At 42.8% G+C, this 23,935-nt stretch overlaps 1 protein-coding gene across 1 annotated transcript in view; it reads left to right on the plus strand.

Annotated features, from left to right (window-relative positions):
- Kif16b (kinesin family member 16B) overlaps nucleotides 1–21,331 on the plus strand; it is a 248,663-nt gene extending 227,332 nt beyond the window's left edge. The window contains exon 26 of the mRNA XM_038329839.1: nucleotides 20,058–21,331. Coding sequence (XP_038185767.1) covers nucleotides 20,058–20,216 — 159 coding nt within the window. The 3' untranslated portion in view covers nucleotides 20,217–21,331. The remainder of the gene's footprint in view (nucleotides 1–20,057) is intronic.
- Nucleotides 21,332–23,935: the final 2,604 nt, after the last annotated feature.

Below are 23,935 nucleotides of genomic sequence, written 5' to 3' on the forward strand. Positions count from 1 at the left end.
AATAGCACATTATTCCTATGTAGACTTATTTTTAATTGTTTTGCATTTTCACTCACACTTTATTTTAGCTGCTCCTTCCCCCACTGCCCTTATCATCTCCCTGTCCCATCCCCATAGGAACCCCTTCCCACCACCCCCTACCACCTCTCTGTTCCTACCAGTGAAGCCCCTCCTCTCACCCCTTACTACCTTCATGTTCCTGTCCCCACTTTCCTCACAGTAGACTCTTGAGCTCCGTGTAGACAGCACAGTCACAGCTGATTAATTTTTCTGTCTTCCCTGATCCTTTACATGTTCTCACCTCTGCTGAATTTCCTGAAAACCTGTCCAAATTATCTTCTAAATTAATTAATCGGGTTTTTTGTTTTATTTTTGTTAATTGATGAGAGGTACATTTTAAGTTACTAATTTCAGAGAGCATTATTTCCTACTTGAAAACATTTCTGCTAATCATCCTAATAGTCTATCACTTCAGGGAGTAACTGTGATGAAAGAAAATATCCGAAATTCTCTAAAACTATAAAGCCTTCAAGAGCAATAGAACCACCTTTAGAAGTAAGAACCTGAGAAATTTCCAGAACACTTTCTTTGAAGTACAGGGGGAAAAATTTGCATCCTCTTGGTTAATGCACTAACAAGATAGGCCAGGAGCAGCTAAGAGTGTGGGCCTGAAGTGAAGCATCCAGCCCTCGGTCCTGCATCTGCTCCTTGTTGTGGCTAATCACTACTTCAGTTCCCTTGTTTGCAAAGTGATATCAGCATGATCTTCCTGTAGTTACACCGTGGAGAAAAGTAGAGCATGTGCAGAACACCCAAACGTGCTTGTTAGTGCAATAGTTGTGAATATTTTGGTGGTGCACTTCAGTGGTGGGGATAATGATGATGAGGTGGTGGGGGTGGTGGTGGTGGTGGTGGTGGTGGTGGTGGTGGTGATGGTGGTGATGGTGGTGGTGGTGGTGGTGGTGGTGATGGTGGTGGTGGTGGTGATGGTGGTGATGGTGGTGGTGGTGGTGGTGATGGTGGTGGTGGTGATGGTGGTGATGGTGGTGATGGTGGTGGTGGTGGTGGTGGTGGTGAGACAGTGTGGAGATGATGAGGGTGCTGGTGATGATGATGAGATGAGACAGCAGTGATGACAGTGGCAGGGGTGGTCACTGAAATTATATGAGTATTCTTGCTTATGATAATGTAGAGGCACTAGAACTATCTTGGTGTGATAAAGCCCTTCTTTAGTCTACTAATTTACAGTCTGAGAAGTGACTGAAGTTTTAGGTCATGGTGGAACCATTGTAAGAATGACCACTGGTGCAGGATCCTTGTGGAAACAGCACCATTGCTCACAGCCACATGCACACCTCCCATGCCACTGACTACAGCCTGCCCACTGTGGAGTCATCAGCTGACCTGATGAGTACCCTGAGCCTGTTCATGTAGAGAAAATAGCCAAGACTCAGTGGTTTCCAGTCAGATCCCCCAGGAATACATCCACTTTTCCACTTTTTAAACAAGGTTTCAAGATTTATTGACTCAAATCAGCAAGGGAATATGTATATGTATATATATATATATATATATATATATATATATATATATATATATATATAAATGGGGAACCATGAGGGCACCTCAAAAAAAAGTGGTATGAAATCACCTTAAGATTTGTATTATTTAAGAGAATATGCCAAAAAAATAATAAAATGAGCATTTACTCTGGACTAGTTATTAAAGTCTGGTCTGTGATTGGGTATACTTATAATTCTTACCTAGAAATCCAAAACAATGTGATTTCAAGTTTGATTGAATTTAAAAGGTAGCAGTCGCATTGTCTTGGTAAGGGAACATTTATTTTGTCTGTGTTCAGACATTTTGTTTACTGTTTTTCTTGTCCTTATATAGTCACAGGTAGCCTTATCGAATATTAGAATTCTCTGAACTTGCCTACAGTCTGCAGCAGATCATTAGGGCTTGGCTGTGAACAGCAGGCCAGATCCAGGGGATCTTAAAATTTTCTCTCACTATACAGGATGCCCAGGAACTATAGGTATAGGTCTTTTGGTGGGGGAGAAGGGTGTCGAGACAGGATTTCTCTGAGTAACAGCCTTAGCTCTCCTGGAACTAGCTCTTATAGACCAAGCTGGCCTTAAACTCACAGAGATCCGCCTGCCTCTGCCTCCCAAGTGCTGGAATTAAAGGCGTATGCCACGAGTGCCCAGCAGTATAGGCCTTTCTAATTGGAGCAGTAAACTGAATGAAGAATTATTTTCCAAGCACCTTTTCTGCTGAACATACATCCTAGTAATGGCTTTCAATATTGATACATCCTACTGCCCTAAGTTTAGTTCTGAACTATGATCCTTATACTACATGCCTAGTTTTTTTCTGCCAATAGTGACTCCTTCTACTTCAGTTTATTTTCATCTCAAACGCTGACGTTCAAACAGAAAAACAACTACTCCATTTATATATTATATAGTCTGAGTCCGTTCAATTTCAGAACAAATTTCAAGAAGGAAAAAGAAGCTCAGATTTTCTGTTTCCTCAGACATTTAGCTATCAGAAAGCTCTTTAGAATCTACGCTTAATTTAACATTCTTTTCATCTATTTTTTGCTGATCGTACACAATGTCTAATGATAGAACTATTATAAAAACATAGCCAGAGATTAAAGAGATACCTCCTACAAGGAGCCATTTTCCCCTCATCAGGGTTTTGTGTTTTTTCTTCTGGTTTTCTACGCACTGGTGTTAGCAGGGCTATTTTCTGTTATTAGGCCATTAGCACCACTATCTGCAGCAAAGCATATTGAATAGGGTTAAGTGGCTGTTGGCATGTGAGAGGACTCTGAACAGGGCTTACAGGCAATCAGATATTGGTTCAGGGAGACAAAGGGGTGTACTTGCCATGATCTTGGGGCAAACCCATGTCAAGAAATCCCTTTCTGTAATAAAAACACCATCAATTTGAGTTGAAACTCTTTGACCTTCACTGTTATTCAATAGAGGGAAAAATCCCACTTTGGTTTCCATGAGTAGTCAGAGTAAAGCAAACTTAAAACAAACACTGCCAAAGAGAGCCCTCACAGAGAAACCTGATATGGTGGTGCTCAGCCATCCTCTCTCTCTCCTGTGCCAAGTGGCATTCTGTCCTGGGTGAGGGTGACAAGTGGAGGGCTTGGACACCCTGCTTGAGTGTGAGAAATTGTTCTTCACCCTTCACCTCCCAGCGTAAACCACTGAACTAGCCATGAGGCTATCAGCTCTTTGTTGTAAGCAGGAGTGAGCGGGCCACGTTCTGCTACGTGGCTAGCTTAACTCCCAAAATAACCACATGGAAATTGTATTAATCAAAAAAAAAGAAAGAAATTGTATTAATCAAATTACTGCCAGGCCCATTAGTTCTAGCCTCTTATTGGCTAACTCTTTCATCTTGATTCGACCCATTTCTACCAATCTGTAACGCCATGAGGTCATGGCTTACTGGGAAAGATTCAGCATGTCTGACTCTGGCGACTCCATGGTGGCTCTCTCTGTCTGCCTTCCTCCTCCCAGCATTCAGTTCTGTCTTCCCACCTACCTAAATACTACCCTATCAAAAGGCCAAAGCAGTTTTCTTTATTCAACCAATGAAAGCAACACACAAACAAGAACTTCCTATACCAGCTGTTAGCTCTGATGTTTTTGTTTTTAACACCTGCAAAATGTATGTTATTCTTGGGGGCAAGTACAGTCTGCCCCCAGGTCTCAAAAGCCAACTCCAGTTATTTATCAGTTCTTCCTTCTCTTGGATTCTGTTCTGTCTTTGCCTGTGGTCTTTACAATTTAAGATCAAATGGAGATCTTAAACTCACAACTCTCTGTCCCCATGTAAATTCAAAAGCAAGTATCCGAGTGGCCCTTGGGCAGTGGGATATAGCATTCTTCTTAGCCTCTGGGGCTTGTATTTTATGAGCTAAGGATATAACAGAAACCCACTCATGCCTTGCCCAAATCCAGGCTTGCCAGGCTGGAAATGCCCCTGTCCCCAGCTGCTAGGGCTAGTGACTGATGAAGCTCACAGAATGTAATAAAATAAGTCCCTAGAAACAAAGAAGCCAGACCCCAAAGTCCTTGGCACTGGCCACCATTATGACTATATGGCTGGAGGTGCCATGGCTGGCCTGGCTGGTACTGGCTGGTAACTGTGGCAATGTGGAGTTCAGGGACTTCCCTTTATCCTCTCTGAGTGCTTTTTAGAACATTTTGATGAGGTGCTCATGCTTGGCATATGAGCCACCTCTACCCAAGTTCTTATTACCTGGGGTTTCAATGAAGCTTAGCATTTTTATTACTCCGTGTGTGTGTGTGTGTGTGTGTGTGTGTGTGTGTGTGTTCGCATGCATGTGCCACAGTGCACATGTGGTGGTCAGAAGACAACTAATGGATTCAGGCACTCAAACTCTGGTTGACAGGCTTGATGTTGAGCACCTGTACCCACTGAGCCAGCCCACAGCCTGGCAGGGACTTCAATTCTTTAAAGTACTTGCTTATTTTTTTTGAAAAGTTAGTAAGCTTGCTGTGAATCAGAAAGTCTGCATCACAGAGCACAGCACTGGTCCAGCAAGATGGCTCAGGTGGTAAAATCACCAGCAGCCAAGCCTGATGACCTGACTTCCTAACACTAGGTGCAAAGTAGAAGGAGAGAAAAGCTGCCCTCTGGCATCCACGTGGATGCTGTAGTGCACACATGCCTGTAATCATACATGTGCACACACCAACGCAGCAAACAAAACATTAAAAGAAATTCTGATGCTATAAGACATAGTAGTAGCACCAGAAAAGAAATGGCAAGTGAAACCTTGTGCTCCGCGTCCACTGTCCTCTTCCTTTTTCCCTGCGTGACGTGTCAGGCCTACAAGGAACTTCACTAAGCAGTTTGCTTAGTAAATGGGTAATCTTCACCAACTGACTTCAAATGTCAGCTATGTGAACCACACACCCTTAGTGTATCCTGTGAGTATAGCTTCCCAGGAGAGCTCTTGTCTGCCAATCTCCCCTCTCCATCTCCTGTTCTTTCTTGATTGGTTTTCCTGCTTCCTGTACTACATGTCTATCTTTATGATGGAACAAACCCTCAATAGCTTCTTCAGAAAGTGAGTTCGAGGTCAACATTGTCTACAGAGCAAGTTCAGAACAGTCTCGAAAAATCAAACCAAACCAAACAAACAGAAAGAATGTGCAAAAGGCAAATTGCTAGCCACGTGTTTGCATGTGTCTCCATCTACTGAGACACTCCCTGGATTTGGAATGTTCCTAGGAAGCTGTTTTGCAAATTTCCAAGGGATGACTCCATCATTTTCTACCTTCATTTCTGCTATTAACAAGTTCAGACCATTTGGAGTATTGATCTTTATGTATGGAAGATTCCGCACCCCTCTTTCTAGAAGCTTAGGGGATAGCTTTGTAGGGCTCTGTGTCCTAAGTGTGGTCAGCATCCATCTATTCCACTGGACTCTGGGCTTTGCCCATCCCTCTCGTTGCCGTCACTTCTGAGACTTTTTTCTGCTGGTCCCCTGTTATAACTGTCTCTGTGGTTTCTTTCTGTAATATTCTGTTTCGTCAGTGCCGAGCCTCCTGGTCTAGTCTTCACTCCTCCATCCACTCCGTTTACCCCCTCTGTTTCTCTATCACTCTATCTCTGATTATTACCTCCACCCCTACCCCAACTGGTCCTTCTCTGTCGATCGTCAAGAAATCACACGAAGAGTATTGCTCCTTTTTCCATTGCATGACTTAGCATGCCACTTGCTGCTACCTTTGCTTCTGCTAGCACTGCTATAAACCCCAAGGTCTAACTTCACGCCTCCTGAAATAGTGGGTTTTGTTTATTTCCACTGATGTCAGCACAGTTTCTCCTCATACATCTCTTTTGTTGCAATGGCTCAGAAAGCACATTTGGGATTTTCATGCATTCATATATTTAAAGAGCTGCAGCCTCTGTGCCTTTGCCACCAAGCCCTCTGCTTACTATTTATATCAGCTTTCGAGTGCCATCCTTTCTCTTTTATGGAGCTCTGTCCAATTTGCATTAGGCTTTCTTGCAGATGCTACCATTCCTTTAACTCTATTTATTTAGATTTGTTTCCCCAATAACTGGTGCTATCCTTTGAAAAAAGGTGTGTGCCCTGGCCTCTACTGCTAAACCCCATCCTGTCCTCCACAGCGTTTCTACAATGCCTCTTTAGAATTCAGCTGGCTCGTTGCCCCTGAGAATCCTTTGTGGCTGTGTGTGTCACTTTGGCTTCATAATGTTAATGAATCAGAGCATATCCCTCAACCCTTTGAAATAATATTGAAGAAGAAACAATGGATAAATACATCAGTTTGTTCCAGTTCTACAAAACTCTACCTACTTTTGATCTGTGCAAAGCTCCCATCCATTTCCAAATAGATTTATTTCTGTTCCCAGCAGTTCTCTGTAATGCGTTTACATTTACATATTTAATTTTTATTCTAGGTAACCCAAACTTTTTTTAATTAAGACTTTACCTAATCTCTTTTTTAATTGTCATCACCTGTTTCATATTATTTAGAAAATTAAGAAACTGATGTTGGAATCAAGAAAGCACTTCCTAATCAATGTTGAACAGGGCAGAAATTGAAAACACCTTCATTTTCTCAATGGCCTGTTTAGGCAGCTAGAAAGCAACCCCTGTGGGCTCCAGGGCTTGTGCTGCAAAACTCATGACTATACACTGTGAATAGAAAGATAGCTGCTTCTTTCGGAAATACCTGCAGAGTCGAGGGTCTGTGCTTCATGGTATCTGTTCCCCTTTCCTCATCCATTACTATAATAGCGTTTGTCTTACACTTCATCATACTGTATTGATGATGTGCAGCTCCTTTGGAAAAATCTGGGCATTTCAAGTAACAGCTTACATACTGCACACTGACATTTCTTGCTTGAATGGAAGTTTCCTTGGGGCAAAAATTAAAATTACAAAGTGAACCTAGAGCTGGAGGGATGGCTCAGCAGTTAAGAATGTGCACCAGAGTTCAGTTCCCAGCATCCACACTGATTTTCTCACAGCCACTTGTACTACTAGTGCCAGGGGATTTGACACCCTCTTCTGGCCTCTGAGGGCACCCACATAAATGTGTTCATACACACAGAGAACACAGACACATAAATAAAAATAAATCTTCTTTTTAAAGTGAGTCTCAACTTAGCCCCAGTGTGCTCAGTCTCTGGTGAAAGGTCCCAGGGCGGCTCCTTCTAGGATCCTCTGGCTGGCGTACTGCTGTGCTTGGGAGCATCATCCGCTCCTTTCCTGTCTCCTCCCTCTCCTGCCTTACACTTCCTTCCACATTCCAGCAGAAGACTGCAGGCTGAAGACTGGGATGACAGAAACGTGTGTGGCAGGTCAACATAGCCAGCCATGTGGGCTTCCGGAAGGGTATTTGTCAGTTCCCTAAAGCACAGTGTCTTCCTTGCTCATGTGCTTGTGTCTCAGGCTTTCCTTGGTGGCTAGGACCCGTGAGTTCTTGAAGTTTGCCTTTGAAACACAAATTCAGATTCAGTAAACTTCTTTCGATCAAAAAAGAAAAAACCATGACCAAAAAAAAAAAAAATTGGTCAGGAAAAAGAAACCCCTGCAAACTTAAAGGACCTTGATAAGGACCTTGGGGAAGAAAGCCTGTGTGTCTCGGTGTTTGTCATCTTATTAGGGTGTTCTGTTGGCCAAAATACCAGCCACTCAGTCTTTAGTGTGTTTTGTGAGCATACCATATGTGCACGTGTGTACAGACATGCATATGGCACGTATATGTATCAAAAGTATTATCAATATTTTTCTGTATGAAATATATATCTAATTCCCTCCTTTTCAATTAGAGATGTTGTGTTTGAGACAATTTGATCTGGCCTTCTCTCCACCTCTGTCTAGCCTGACAGTCATGCCTCAGTCATTGTCCGGGTGCAGAGGACCATTGGTGCAGATAATCCAAATCCCTGGTTAATCCTCTCAGTTGGGTTGGGTCATGGGCCTACCACGGAAGGCCATGGGGGCCCTTGCACTTGGGCTTTAGTCATGGCATCCCCCAGGAACAGAGAGCTGAGAGATAAGGCCCAAGGCAGGAAGGTAATCTTCAAGGCAAATAGTCCCACGGGGATTGTTAGGAGCCCCTTGTTCAGGAAACAAAGCAAGGGGCAGTGGGTCTTCCCTCCCTGAGTCTGAGAAGTTTACCCTCTTGCCCTGAGTTCAGGAACTTGGTGTTGTTCAGATGGCCACAGACAGCTGGATTTTAGCCAAAAGGAGGCTTCTGTCCACATACAAACTATAATAGACTGATGTTAGAGGAAAGGCATGTTTTATTCACCCAACCACAGTGGGAGGAGAGAGCAAGATAACGTCGTCAGTGTTCCTCTTTAAGAGCAGCCTCTATCCAGAGTCCCACCTCAAGGGAGGCTTTGGGCTTCTAGCAAGTCGTGTTTGGTGGCTTCCTGATCCTCTAGTTGTCTAGTAACTGATTTTTTTGAATTGGTGCATAAATGCATCCTAGCCAAGAGGTTCCATGCAGCAAGGTCACTAAAAATTCTGTCAGTCCACATGCTAATTTGGAGCAGCCATTTTCTCTCAAATTGTCAAGAATCTCTGTGAGTCTCTATAGTTCTGGAAAGAGCCCTAAGCTTGGAAACAAAAAATAATAACAGTTGCCTTTCCTCCAAACGAATTTGTCAGGATACCAGGATTTGAAATGTGCCTGAAATAAGCTTTTACGTGGTGTGGGTCAGTTTTCAGTTCATATTTAATCATCACTCCCCACTCTGAAACGTTTCCTCTTTCTGGCTTGAGAGCAGTTGTTGAAATGAAGATCTGCCCGTGCCTGATGAGAGGCAGTATGGCAAATGCATTCCCAGTTATGCTGTCTTGTGCTTTGCTTTGCAAGAGAAAGCACTTACTTTCCCCACATGTTTTAAGATCATCTGTCTCAAACACTAATGGAGGAGAAAATTAGCATATTTGTCTACCAGCTCCCTGAGGACAGTGTAGTATAGATAATATTGACTCTTTCCAATGGGAATGCTGTGAACTGGAGTCTGTCCCAAACACTTTACATACAGAAGCTCATAGAATCTTCTCTTCCTAAGAAGGTGCTATAATCAGGTGAGAAAACTGGGGTGCGGAGCAGTGAGGCACCCTCCAGCGCTACCCTATCCACAGACCAAGAAAGTCCCCCTGCTCCTATGTGGTGGATGTAAAGGCCTGGGTACTGAGGACATGCCCACTGGGCTGGAAGAGAGTCCATACACACCAGAATGTTCCTCCATGGCTTTCTGCTTTCTCCCTGGCACTGCTGAAGCTGCTTGGATGTGTTTGTTTTGAGCCACTTGACCTCACCTAAAGCCAATGGAAAAGACCCCCAGGGGGTTCTGGGAGTCTCTCACAGCCGCCCTCCTCCCAAACCTGGATCCCCCTGTTCTTTGCCCTCTAGCCACTGTGTGACAGAGCCCATCAGAATATGACAGTGTGTCCAGTAAGGTGCCAAACTTTCTTCTCTCTGACTGGCATTAGGGGATATGCCTTCCTCTTCCTCTCCATGAGCAGAAAGTACAAGATGGTTTTGACTTGCGCTCCAAGGAAAGGTCCAGCAGCTTCTCTGTCCAGGTGGGTCCTGAGTTCTGATCCTCCTGTAGAGCTTGTTCACTCTGGAGGTTTCACCAGACTGGCTCCTGTCAGGTAGGGTCATCACGATCACTGGAGCTGTTTAATACCCTGAGCAGGACTGTGTCAACCTGTAAAAAATGAATATCGCATGGACTTTAAACACACATCCCTTATAAAATTTTTAAAGCTTGCTGGATTTTATTAGAATGTGTGAACCAGACTGAGTATATTAAATTTATGAATCCAATTGATGCAGTACCATAATAATTCAATACAATATGCTTATGTCATTAAACTCATAAAGCAGATTCCCCAAATAGCGTTTATGAATAGTTCTGATGCTGTAATCACAGACTAACATTTTTCACCCTGATGAATTTTAACTGGGAGCTCTCAGACTTCTGTGTAACATCAAGAAATGAATGCCAGGTTTCAAACTTATTTCAAGCATTTACCTCCCAATCTAGGGTAGTGAAGGTAGCTGGTAGAAGAAGCTGCTGCTTGTAAGGATAGTTACTCATTAGGACTGCCAAAAATTGGAAGTCACTGGCATGAAGTGGAATAGGACAGTAATTTATATCTAATCATAAATTATAGATGGAAACCAAAGGAGCCTTCAGTTACCTTAACAGATTTCATTCATTCCCTCTTTCTTTACTTCTCCAATCCTGTGGGTTTATGGAGTCTGGATAGGGCAAACCTGACTGTTTCATCTGTCCCAGGCCAGGAGAGGTCAGGCCACTCATGTGTCTGCCTTTGCATCCTGCCTTTTTAGGAACTGAGCTCAGACAAAGCCCTGAAATATATAAGCAGCTGCCTGCAAGCATTCCCTCAAGTGTATAAATCCAAGTCACAGGCTCGATCTAAATTCAAAGGGCGGTAAGAAGCTACAAAAGCATGGCTTATTGGGGTCAATGGTATAGCAAACTATAACATATTCCGTTTCCCAGTCAACTTTCTGTCAAGTTTAACTTTACCTCTTCTTAAAATTTGGAAACTTATTGTGGAAAATGAATTCTACAATAGGTGGTTGTAATGACACGTGGTCATAATAAGCTTTTGAAACAAGGGCATGGTTGCCATTTCCTAGAATAGGCAGTAGAGAAGTATTTGTAGTTAAGGATACAGGTGGGGTATAGCCCAATCTTTGAGAAACATAATCATGAACGGGAATGGATCTAGTTTATCTTCACTATAAGATGGCTTTCAAGCCTAAGATGGAGGCAGATTGGTTTATCATTACCTGCCCTGTTCAGGGTACAGAGTATGCCCACCACTTCTAAGCCCAGCCTAGATAGAGCTGTGTGTGGGGCAAACGGCTGCTGGCTGTGCCCTGAGCTCTGTCTCCTGTTTCTAGGCCTCACTGGGGCTCTCGCCCTGCTGAGAACTAGTTCCTTCCTGTCTCTTCCTCCACACCCTCCTGCTGTTCCTTTCTTAGATGTCAGGCTTAACATTACCACCTCAAGGGTCTAGGTGGGTGCTCCAAAAGCCCCCTTCCCTTTCCCTATTGGCCGTATTTTAATATCAGTTTGATTATGCATCCCTGATTGGACTGCAAGTGACTCAGGGCAAACACTGACTCCTATCCACTGCTGAGTTCCTAGCTAGCACAACCCAGACAGGGGGAAAGGCTCAGTCCTGAACAAAGTCAGGCCAAAGCAGCTAACAAAAAGCAAATTTAAACTTACCCTAAAAGATTATATATGAGAGAAAGAGAAATGACATGACATTCATAAGAACACATAGAACTGTAAATTATTTTTATGTTATTATTAAAGTAGCCCCAATTTAGAAAGACAAGTGCTACACATTTTCTCTTATATGTGCGTCTTAGATTTTAAGCTAAATGTGAGTATGTGGGAAAGGGGCCATAAGGTGAAAAAGGAAGTCTTAAAGGAGATATGGGATGGGCTAAAAATAAGTGAAGGAATTCAGAAAAATAGGATAATAGAATACAGGTAACAAGAAAGCAAAAGGGGGAAGAGGTAGTTTAGTTGGGGAGGAAAGTGACTGGCAGGAGGGGCACCAAGTTTGGTGAAGGAACTTTAGAGCAAGGATCAGCAGAAACCAAATGAATGAAAATCCGAGAAAGAAAACCATCACTTTGTATACTAATCAAGAAAAAAATGAAAAAGGCGGGTGGGTTGGATGACAGGTCAAAACATCAGCAAGAGAGGTGTGATTCCGAGCACTGAGAGGGAGATGTGTGTCTGTCCTGCTCACTACTTGGTTCTAAGGCCTGGCACGGTATTTCATGGAGGGCAGGTGTGCAGTAACTGCTGGATACATGTGTCACCTGTACCAAATATTCCTCATTTCATCAGAATGTGCAGGTCATTTAGGTCAAGTTAGCAGCTGCATCCAGCATATCTGATGGTCCAGTGCAGCTAAGTTGTAGAGTTTCTAAAATGCCAGTGAGAAGTGGTCAGACTAATATTTGTGGGAGTTGGAAAGTGGGAAGGCTTGGGCGGGTGGATCTCTTAAAGCCTACTGGATTGATTTATAACACAGTAAGAACCAGACCTTTCTCAGATCTGGAGATATCCCAGGGTATCTCCATCTGGACCTGGAATGTCTTCAGAGCTCATCAGTCAATGACAAATTCTCCAACTTTCTCTGCCAGGTAAATGGATCCTGTAGGTCTTATTAGGCGGATGCTTGTCTTACGGTCCCACCTAATGGCTTCTGGGGATGAGGAATGCCCTTCAACTCTCTTGCCTGCTAAATGTCACAGTGGAAAGGCAGATGGGGTTCTATTACATTTCTAAAGAACATTTCATTTCAATTTTAATGATTTCAATAACTTTAAATTACAGATTTATGTTAGAATTTTGTAAAAGGAGGAAAGTTCCACAACAATGAGATAGTTGAGAAAATCATTAGAATGACACAGCGCAGTGATGGATTACACATGAAATAAGGAACAGGCCCGGGCTACAGTTGTCTTATTAAAACAGAACCTTCTTAATAGCAGAAAATTGTCATGACCTCATCCACTGCTAATTAAAATAGAGGGGATGGAGCCAACAGAAAAGAGGGCTGAGACCTCTGAACACTTCTGAAGACCCTAATTATCCCCACCTGCACACACACACACACACACACACACACACACACACACACACACACTGACTGACTGACTGACTCAGAGAGTATTCCAGAAGCCTACTTTAACGTGGTATTGAAAGTCCTGAAGATAGGTCACATTTCATCTCTGATTTCAGGACATGACCCCTGAGGGTCATATGAGAATATTCTGATTTTCTCCCAGATTGGAAGAGCCAATCCTTTGTGGCTCCTGACCTTGGCTGAGTCAGGGCCTCTTGATGCCAGTGTCCTCATCTGTAAGTAAAGGACACCTTAGAGGTCCTAATGCTCAGAAACTGGGGACACTGTTTATAAGGCTCTGTTAACCAGAATCTAGATTCTGGATGCTCCAAACAGCCCTACTGCACGTGACAGCCTAACTCCCTCCCATTGTTTGCTGATTTTAGACTTTATTCCTCCTCTCCTATTCTCGAGCCTTCCCTTCCTTCAAGATCCCAGGCCTGAAAAGCACCAACTCTAAAATTAAAAGGGGCTGCACATGGAGACGCCCTGTTGGCCCTGGAAGGTTTTGCTCAGGTAGACAGCTGAGGCCCTGAACTGTATGTAAGGTCACTCTTACATGTCATTTGAAGGTTTGGAGCCCAAGCAACAAAAATCATTAATGTAAATATGTGTTAAGTACTCTCTATATAATAATAATTACATAATCTATACAGGATACAATGAAAGTGGATTTCATTATTGAGGCAGAACTCAGAAAGGTCAAACAACTCATTATTATCAGTTCCCATTATTGATCACCTGAAAAATAAAACAGTAAAGGATCCTGAATGCCACAGGTACACACTCAGAGCTTATGCATCGCACACACTGAACAGAGGACTCTGACAGAGGTGCGTTGAACAGTGGGAATCAGACACAGAGTGTGTTCATCGACTGATGTTGAAAGCAGACAACAGCATTGTTGACGGTAGAAGTGCAGACAGTGAACCACTGCTGCCTCAGGAAGAGGACTGTAGATGATGGAACACATGCTGGGTCGGCTGGATCCTAAGTGACATGCTATTATAACCAGGTGCTGATCACATAGGTATGTTCAGTTGGGAGAAATTCATTAGGTTATATACTCACTATGTAATGTCCTCCAGCATATATTAAAACTTAAGTTAGTTCATGAAAAGCAATTTTCAATACTGTATCTCAATACTTGCCCTAAACTAGACAGTGGGCCACGGTAACCGAGGACTGCAGAGAAGAATGACTGGCACCCCGGCCTTGAGGTAGTTTTGGAATGCTCATTCTGTCTACTTCTAGCCCTACCCACAGCCCTCAGTTTTGTCCTTCACTAGAATTTGATCAGCTGCTTCAGACAGCCAGTAAAGGCCACGCCTTGTTGTGCCACTTAGGAGCTCCTTGTGGTCACCATGAAGACTGTTAACTAGCTGCATGCTGTCTCACCACAGAAACTGGGCGTCAAAGAAGCCAACTGCATCCTCCTACTGCACAGGAAACTGTTTTGCAGAGAGAGAGCTTTGCAATGTGAAGAGGTGGCCAGATCAGATCTTTCTGTCTGGAGGTTTCATGAAGCCATGGTAATGAGTTTATTCGAAGAAAATGTCCTCTCCTTCGGCAGATTTATGGCTCTTTTGTAATGGCCGTGCTGTGACAGGGAAGGTGTCTCCCATACTTGCTCTTTTTCTTTTATTTATCTTTTTAACTTTGTGTCTCATTATGCACAATTTCAGGCTTTATTGGCCCTTTAAAAGGACCCTACTTTGTGAACTAATTATGACAAATGTTGATACAACATCTGTTCTTGGGTTCCAATTGCCTTGTTGTCTGTCAGAGTTCATCTGGAAGGCAAGCTTGATGTAAACAGTCTGCTGTTGATGCACTCTGCCCGGCTTGTGGAAAAGAGCCTGCCCAGGAGCTCCCGAGATTGTGCCTCTGCCTCTGCACAGAAGTTCCCTTCTGTCCCTGCAGGAAACTGGACATCGGTCACAGTTAGTGCACAGCTAGGCAAGCCCACAGCTTTCCCATTTAAAGTTATTTCCCTGTTTGTCTTCATGTTTTCTATTAGCAAATATTAGTCATATATGATGATGGGTTTCTTTTTCTTTTTGATCAAATTTATCCTCTATAATCCTTTGGGTTTTTTGATTTTGTTTTTGTTTTTTTGTTTTTTGTTTTTCAAGACAGGGTTTCTCTGTGTAGCCCTGGCTTTCCTGGAACATACTTTGTAGATCAGACTTGTGTCGTCAGACTCACAGAAATCTGCCTGCCTCTGCCTCCCAAGTGATAGGATTAAAGGCGTGCGCCACCACCGCCGATCTCTTTCCTATTTTCATCTGTCTGTCTGTCTGTCTGTCTTGTCTGTGGACCAATTAGTTTAATTGTGCTTGCTTACAGAAATATGGGTGAGAGATTATTTACCGGGGTATGGTTAGTTTACTAGTGACTATATCAATGAAGGAAGTGCCTCTTTGTGTCCCAGTAACCATGAACTGGCTGTAGCTTTTCAGGGAAGGGTACAGCCTCATGAACCCCTCCCCATTCCTGGATGGAATATTTCTGGGCCCAGTTTTGTTCCAGGCCTTAAGTGAATAATGACAGCTGCTGAACCAAGAGTGCTATGATTGTGGTGTGCCCAGAAGACAGAGTTCTATACACTCTGCTCCTTCCTCAAGCTCTTACATTCATAACCCTGCCACACACTCAGTGTTCCCTCAGCTGGGAGCGAATGATCTAGATAACTCATTTAGGTTCACTAATCACTTACTCTTGGTGTTTTGACCAGTTATGAGTTTTTGCACCCTAAAGCCGCTCTGGCTCTCCTTAGCTACCTTTACCTGTCAACTCAACATAGCCCAGAGTTACCTGAGGGAGTGTCAGATGAGGGCATGTCCCAATCATTGGCCTGTGAGCATGTCTCTGAGACACCTTGATTGGTAACTGATGAAGGAGTACCATCTTTTGATTAGGTTTACAATACCAGATACCATTTTCCTCGTATGGAGCAGGCCTCAAAGCAGGAAGTGGTCCATCACCCCCTAACACTCATGGCACGACTGCACCAGGTTATTACATCTTGCCTGACTCGTCAGTAGTATACTCCACTGGGTCCACAGCTGAGTAGCACTGTTGATGACTTTTCTTCTCCAACATCCTGTAGAGCACTTTTCTAGCCTTGGGAGAGCTAGCCAGCTTAGAATCAGCTTCCAGCTTCTTGATTCTCTGTGTTCTAACCTGTGATGTATCCAGAAATAGAGTCACATTGTGCACTGCTGAGGGGCAGCGTAGAGCAGTGACAATAACCTGGAGTGGCCTCTAGGACCCCTAGATCAGCAACTTGTTGGGAGGGATCACACAGCTGATGCTGGGACTCTGTGTAATAGCCTTATGTCATCTGAAAATGACTTTACCAATTCAGGATACTTCTGTTCCCAATCTTTCTTACTTTTTGGTACTTTTTATGTGTGTATAATTTGTAGTATATTTCCACTACTCTCTCTTTTCTCACCCCCTCAAAGGTCCCCTTTGCCCCTTACACAACTTTATTAGAAATTCCAAGTCTCTTTCCTACATACATATGAGAGAAAACATGATGTTTGTCTTTGTCTTAGTGAGGATTTCTATTGTGGTGGAGAGAAACTGTGACCACAGCAACTCTACTAAGAAAAGCATTTAGTTGGGGTGGCTTACAGTTTCAGAGGTTCAGTCCATTATCATCATGGCAGGACATGGTGGCATGCGGGCAGACATGGTGACCTGAGAGTTTTACATCTTTTTTTTTTAAAAGATTTATTTATTATGTATACAGTATTCTGCCTGCATGTGTACCTGCACCCCAGAAGACGCCACCAGATCTCATTACAGATGGTTGTGAGTTACCATGTGGTTGCTGGGAATTGAACTCAGGACCTCTGGAAGAAGAGTCAGTGCTCTTAACCGCTGAGCCATCTCTCCATCCTGAGTTTTACATCTTGATCCACAGGCAACAGGAAGCAAACTGTCTGTGTCCACACTAGGCATAGCTTAAGCATAGGAGACCGTAAAGCCCACCTCTGTTGGGAGGCCCAGCTGGTCAGAGGTTGCAGTTTCCCATGGCCTAGCTACTCTCTCCAAACTCAGTGCAACATGTAGCCTGCCCCCACAACTCACAGTGGAGGTGTCATGCTCTCTACCTGACCTTATTTGGAGAATGTCTCTAGGCCCGGATATCTGACTTATCTCTAGTGTGACTGTTGACCCAGTTCCCTGCAAGAGCTTTCTTTCCTCTCACTGCTCATGTGGTAGTGAGACATATGTTAGGAGCTTTGCTTAGGACCCTGCTGCCACATGTGAAGCCTTGTGATAGGATCATGCTGTGTAATGCAAAGGAGGTGATGCCCTGGCCACTGTCTGCAAGCTTTGCATTTCCTCTCACTCTGGAATAAGTGTGAGCTGTAACACTGAAGCAGTCTCCCTGAAGGCTATTTCCATCAAACCACAGGCCTGACAAGTTCTAGTTTGTTGCTTTTGCCCTCTTTTCCTTGTGGCTTGGTGGCCGATGGACCACGAAGTGAGAAGGAACTCACATGCCTCCACAGTGACACACTTCCTTCAACAAGGCCATACCTCCTGTTAGTGCCACTCCCTTTGAGCTCATGGGGGCCAGTTACGTCCAAACTACCAAAGTCTTTTTCTGTTTGGCTTTATTAGCTTAACATGATTATCTCCACTTGTGTCCATTTTTTCTGAGGATGTCACCATTTCTTTCTTCTTACAGCTAAAAGTGAAATGGCTGGGTCACATAGAAGGTCTGCTGTTAGTCGGGTTTTTGTTTTATTTTTTTAATTTTTTTATTTTTTATTTTTTTTTTTTTTTTTAGAAATCTTTTGATATCCATGGTGGCTGGATTAGTTACATTGCCACCAGCAGCACATAAGGGTTCCCTTTGGCCCATATCCTTGCCAGTGTTTGTTGTTTTCTTAAGGGCTACTGTTCCAACCCGGGTAAGATGGAATCCTGGGTAGTTTTGGTTCACGTTTCTCTGATGGTTAGCAAAGTTGAGCTCCTTTGTTAATTGACCTTTGGTGTTCCTCTTTTGAGAAAGTATGTTCATTTCATTAGCTAATTTATTGATTGAGTTGATTTCTTTGCTTTGTTTTCTGTGTTCTTTTTATGTTTTAGACATTAAACATCAGGTGTATAACTTCCAAGGATTTTCTTCCGTTCTCTAGGCTGTCTGTTCACTTGACTGTTTTTACAAAAACATTTTAATCTCATGGGATTCCTCCCATTGGAACTGTTGCCTTTATTTGTTAAGCAACTGGATTCCTCTTGAGAAAAGCCTGCCCATGCCTATCTCTTCACTTGTTTTCCCTACTTTTTTCTCTAGTAATTTCAGAGTTTCAGGTCTTAAACTAGGTTGTTTGACCCATTTGAAGAGTAGGAGGGATTTAGTTTCATTTTTGTACATATGGATTCCAAGCTTTCACAGGACAGTTTGTTAAAGAGGCTGTCTTTGTTGTACTGCAAATTCTGTGTATTTTGGTCAAAAACCAGGGCTGGGGAAATGACTCAGTGGCTAAAGCCCTCTGTGTGGGTTCAGGTGATTAGAATGCACATAAAGCCAGATGTGCCACCACGTGGCTGTAGCTGTGGCAGCTCAGATGTTGTCTACGAAGACAACACCTCCCGTCTGTCCAGCAATTTGATCTTCTCATGGTATCGGCAACTAGGAAAACTTTTGACTTCTGATGTGAAAAACATGCCAGGGCTGCAGTCTTTGTTCTTCTCTCTTGGTTTAGACAGGTTCTTGCCTTGCCCTGATTTCAGCTTCAGACTCCTCTGTGGAGAGGGTTTACTGGGGCCATACTGAACAATGCTGAACCAGGAAACCAAGTTTTAGTGAAAATTTCTTGTTTTTGACTCATTCTGCTTGATGGCCAGCCTCTGGTGTGCCCCACCAGCAGCTTCCTCAATAGAAAATGTCTGTTTCAAGAGAAAGGTTTCATTCCAGGGAGAGTGTCAAGGTTGCGCTAAACTAGGTGAGTTGAGAAACTTCAGTGGTGATGCAAGCGTTGGTTATCTTGGCTTGGTGGCAGTTTCATGTGTGCACTGTTTAAGGTCTGGGAGTATAGTTCAGTGGGAGAGGATTGCCTGGCATGCACAAGGCTGGAGATGCTGTCCTTGGCACTACAGAAAACATTCAAAAGGAATATGCAGTTTATCTCTGCATATTCAGCTTTATTTCTATAAAGTGTACCAAGTCTGGTAGTAGTAGTGATATATAAAGGCTGCTTTAGTCCTTGGCATTAATTTAAGCAAAAGCTAACACACTTATTTGGACTAAGTCACCTCTTTAAAGGACAGCTAAGGTTCCTCATTCATAAAGGAAGATGAGCTATCATCTAGGGCAAACTTCAGCCGGGGCCAAACAATTCCTTATCCCAGGTCTCCAGAGCATCCCTCAACACACACATGACAGTTCCAGGTCTCCACACTTTACCTGGTGGCCTGTGAGCTACCACGCCTAGGTGGGAGCACTGCTCTAGGATTAGGGCTTCCGTTTTGTTTTGTTACAGTCCAGAATAATAATGCTTAATTTCTGAATTTCTTCAGGATTGTGTGCATTTTTAAATGAACAGAGACAGTTCATTTTCTGTGTCGACACAATGTGCCTGACCAGAGATCTAGGCGCTGTTCTTGTACATCCTCTTCTCCTCTAATGCATGTTTCAGGCATGCACTTCTGAGTTCTCTCTCCGCATCTCGGAGCTTTGTGGCAGGCATTCCTTCTCTCTCAGTGCCATGCAAGGCAAGTGCTGTGGTGATGAACACCTGCCATGGAGGAGAGAACAGCAAAAACCCAGAGCAATTCACCTTTCACCTTAGGAGAACACTTTGTTATTGGTGATGATTATAGAAGCTGAAATTTTTAAATGTTCTGTAGCACTTGGAGCCAATCCCGTTTTATACATAGGCTTCAAAGAAGAGACAAATGCTAAAGTTGCTCAAATGGGCACACCCACCCCTATGAAACTTTAGAGGAAAACATTTTAGGTAGGATAAAGTTGTCATGTCCTGTGCTGGCCCCACTGGCCTTTCACATGGCACTGCCTCCAGGTAAGCCTCAGGTGACATTTCTGTAGATTAGAACCCAGAACCAGAGAAGTTTCTACTGTGGACCTGGGCATCACAGCCCTGTCTATTCTATATTGACTGACAAGGGCCAAGGTAGTCAAGGGCCTTTGGAGCATTCTCTCCCTGTTTTGTTTATAAAATAAACATATGTGCAGATCAGTTGTACATTGGGCATTTTCCCTCCCCTCCTTGACTCTAGCGCTGTCTTGACCATATTCTTCACTCTTGTCTTTTCCCAGAAATACCTCAGGGAGTTTTTCAGTGTGATGCTCCAGTCTGAGACGTCCCCCCTTCACATCAACAAAGTAGGACTGACCCTGTCGAAGCACACCATCTGTGAGTTCTCTCCATTCTTCAAGAAAGGAGTCTTCGACTACAGCAGCCATGGAACGGGATAGATCTGAGTGACAGAGGAACCACCAACACAGTGCCTTCTCATCAAAGTGTCTCCAATGCAGGCCGACTCCCGCAGCAGGACCCCAGCCTGCTCCCTCCTGTTGGGGCAACACGCAGCAGCCAGCCCAGACCACCTCACACACCATATCTAGTGCCTGAGTTTGGGAGTGGGCTGCGTTGCCTGCCAAGGGTGACCCTGACCGGCAGTTGTTACTGTACCTCTGCACTTGAACGTGGCCTTTCCCATAGTGCTTCCTTCTCGTTGTGCAGCAAGTCAGTCCCCTGCAGGAAGATGGATATGTGGCTTGCTTATCTTGGGGCTCCTAGAGCCAAACCAACTTGGGACCTCCCAGAGTGGTGGCTTACCAGACCACCCTTAAATGACTTGTATCTGGTTTCTTCTTTCACCAAAATATGCTTGTTTTTTCTACTCCTTCCATGTGACTGGCTATATTTCAAAGATGTTTTGAGTTATGTCTTATTGTTTTACTCATTTGGATTGGGACTTAATATACCTAAACACTGAAGTTTACACCAAATGTCCTGTTCTGCAAAAAGGATCTGTAGGCCAGTCATGAAAAGAGTCTTCCATGCCTGACAAATTGGATGTAGGCAACATCACTTAAAACTTGTAGAAACCCTACAAATAAGACATTGCTTAAACCTTCAATATTTGAGGGCATCTTCCCAAACCTCAATGGCTGTTGTCCATTTTTGAGCTTTTTCTGCATAAAACAAGTGCAACGCTGGATGCAATCTTTTAAATATCCTTTTGTTCATGTTTTAGTACAGAGTCTTCAGGATCATTAGCTAAAAAGAAAAAGAGAATTTGCGGTAGTTTATTAATAATCCCTCAATTACTCAGGACATAATGTAGCATTGCACATCTGTGTACAGTGAAACTGCTTCATTTATCAAAAGAAAATTGTGAGTAGGAAAAATATATGGTATATATTGAAATGTACATAATTCTACTTATAGATTTATATGTATACCCTCCTGTACAATAGTTCGATGTCAGGCTGTATAATCATTCACACCAAATTTATTAAAGGTGTTTGCTTTTTCAACTGTTAAATTGAGCTGCTATCAATATTAAATGAAGTCATGAACTCTACCTTGTAGCTCAGTTTATTTTAAGTTTGTAATATGATCATTTCTATTGGTCTGTTTAATAATTGATCTGGTGTGCTGAGAAAGATGCATAATGTATAATTTAGTATTTATGTTGCAGAAAATGTAGTCACAGTAATGATTGAAGTCACAAATGAATGGCTAGCAGAACATGTTTGTATTCAGCCTTCTAGAACATACCTGCCTAGCAGAACTCTCCAGCCTTAAAAGTATATTTAAAGATGCAGCAATTCCTATAAGGAGGAAACTCATATTCTCCTAACGAAATATTATGGTTTAGCATAAAAAATTAAAGTGGACCTGTTTATTTAATTGCCTCAAAAGGACCCGCTTCTTTCTCCAGTCATGATAACAGGCCTAGGTTTCATAGGGCTTGAATTTAAAACTAAAGACTAGGGATAAAAACTAGGAGATGATAATTAGCCACAGGTAATTTATTTAAAATAAGTTCACATGCTGAAGACCAACAATGATTTGCTTGAGTAAATTTTTTTTCAGCTGACTGGATAATCTATCTCTTGTCCTTTGGGGCCTGTATTAGAAGCTAGGCTCATGGCAAGTATTTTGTTGAAATGATACATATTTGTCAAGAATAGTGTATTTGTGAGAAGTACAGTCATGAGACATTCCTCCTCTTAGCGTCTGCATGATAGTGGTTGGAGCCCTAGTACTAACTAGCTCTTGCTAAAGCCAGCAAAGGCATAGAGAAGTCTCCCCAATCCTTGGTCCACATCTGAAAAGAAAGCTATTCTCTGAGATGATTCTCCCTTCCATTTGCACCTATGGATAACAGGGGATAAATTATTCCAGTTGGTCCAACTATAGGGGTTTCTTTGTGTGTGTGTGTGTGTGTGTGTGTGTGTGTGTGTGTGTGAACTACATGTTTCCCCCTGACATAGAAGCTGGTGAATCTGAATTAAACAAGAGGGGATGTTGGAAAGCAAGTGAAGAATTATATCTAAACAAATCATGGAGTATAATAATGGGTCTTTATATCAGTTGATCTCTGATAATGACATGAAGACTTTTTTACTAATTATGAAAGCTTGGTCTTAGTGTAGACTTGCTCTCAGCTAGCTCTCAAAACAAAATAACCAGTTATATTAATCTACTTTTTGCCACATGACTTGTTACCTCTCTTCAGTACCATACGTCCTACTTCCTCTGTCTGGCTAGAAAATCTCCCATGTGTCAGATTCTTTCCCAGAGTTCCTGTGTTTTCCTGGAAGTCACGCCTATCCTCTTCTGCCTAGGTATTGGCTGTTCAGCTCTTTTTTATACCAATCAGAAGGTGCCTTAGGCAGGTGAGACAGGACAGAGACACATCTTCACACAGTGTACATCAAGCTTATCCCAAGAATGGAGTTCTTCTCTGAGATAAGGATAAGGTGGATGACAGGTCTAGGCTAACTAAATGGAAGCTTCAATAATTTGTACTAATTTAGGGAAGTAAAAGAAAATTAACAAGTATATGTTATATTGCTGTATTTTCAGGCATCCCAGATACTAACTGTCCACTTTAATAATTCAGACTGAGAAGTCATCCTCTTATACTTTACTGTCACTTGGAAAAATCTGAGGAATTTAAGTAGAATTCCTTTTTAAAGTAGGCAGCATGCCTTCCTAGATACTATTTATAAAATAAATGCTTATAAATCTTGCTTAAAATCGTGATATAATAACCTTCAGTCCAGTTCCACACAGATCTTGCTATCTCTGAATTAGGTTCAGAGATTTAACCTTTGGCAGGTGATAGGAAGAATATGAGTCATGCTGACTCAACAGTGACTGTCAACCTACAACATTCTCTGCTCATGATGTAGAGATACTTAAAAGAGGCTATGCTGGAAGATGCTGCAGAGATACAAGAACAGGATTCCTAATCCCAAAATCCCTTTCAGACTTAAACTTTTGTGTAGATTTACATCTTCTGCAGAAATAAGAGCTAGCTGTGCTCAGTCTTGCTTTTGATCAGCCTACATAGACTTCAGACAGGATATTTACCATCTGGGTGGAAGCTTGCGCATGTTAGCACATGGATGAACCCAAAGGATATCTGTTCCGCAGAGCTGCTGTGGAGCTGTAACTCCCAGCCTCTGGTCAAAGCATATTAGTTGATATTCCAGGTTTAAATTTATGAAACATTAATGTGAGGTTTGCATTGTATGAACATGCTATTCCAGTAATAAGCATTTATGTCCTTATACAATGTCAGAATTTATTGAATAACGATAGCTTCACGAGGTTCATGTTTTCAAAGATAGCAATTTAGCTCATGTAAAATCCTGCCCTGCCTTGATTGCCTGGCTGAGGCAAATGCAAGTTCTTTTATTCCAATCTTAATTGTTATATTAATTCACAGAGCACACAGTAAACATATCTATATCTCTCCGCATGTATATATGGTTTATAGAATGAGTGCGAGTTAAAGAGGCTGTAGCAGAGTTGAAGAGGTTTCAGGAATGGACCGAGTCTCTCCTGTTACAGACCTGAGTAGGGCCCAGAGGGGACTGCTGCAGAGATAGAGTCTGACAGTGAATGCAGAATTCAGCTTCGAGAAGGAATCCAGATGAGCTGCAGCCAGGAA

The sequence above is a fragment of the Arvicola amphibius genome, chromosome 5, assembly GCF_903992535.2.
Source record: "Arvicola amphibius chromosome 5, mArvAmp1.2, whole genome shotgun sequence".
NCBI lineage: Eukaryota > Metazoa > Chordata > Mammalia > Rodentia > Cricetidae > Arvicola > Arvicola amphibius.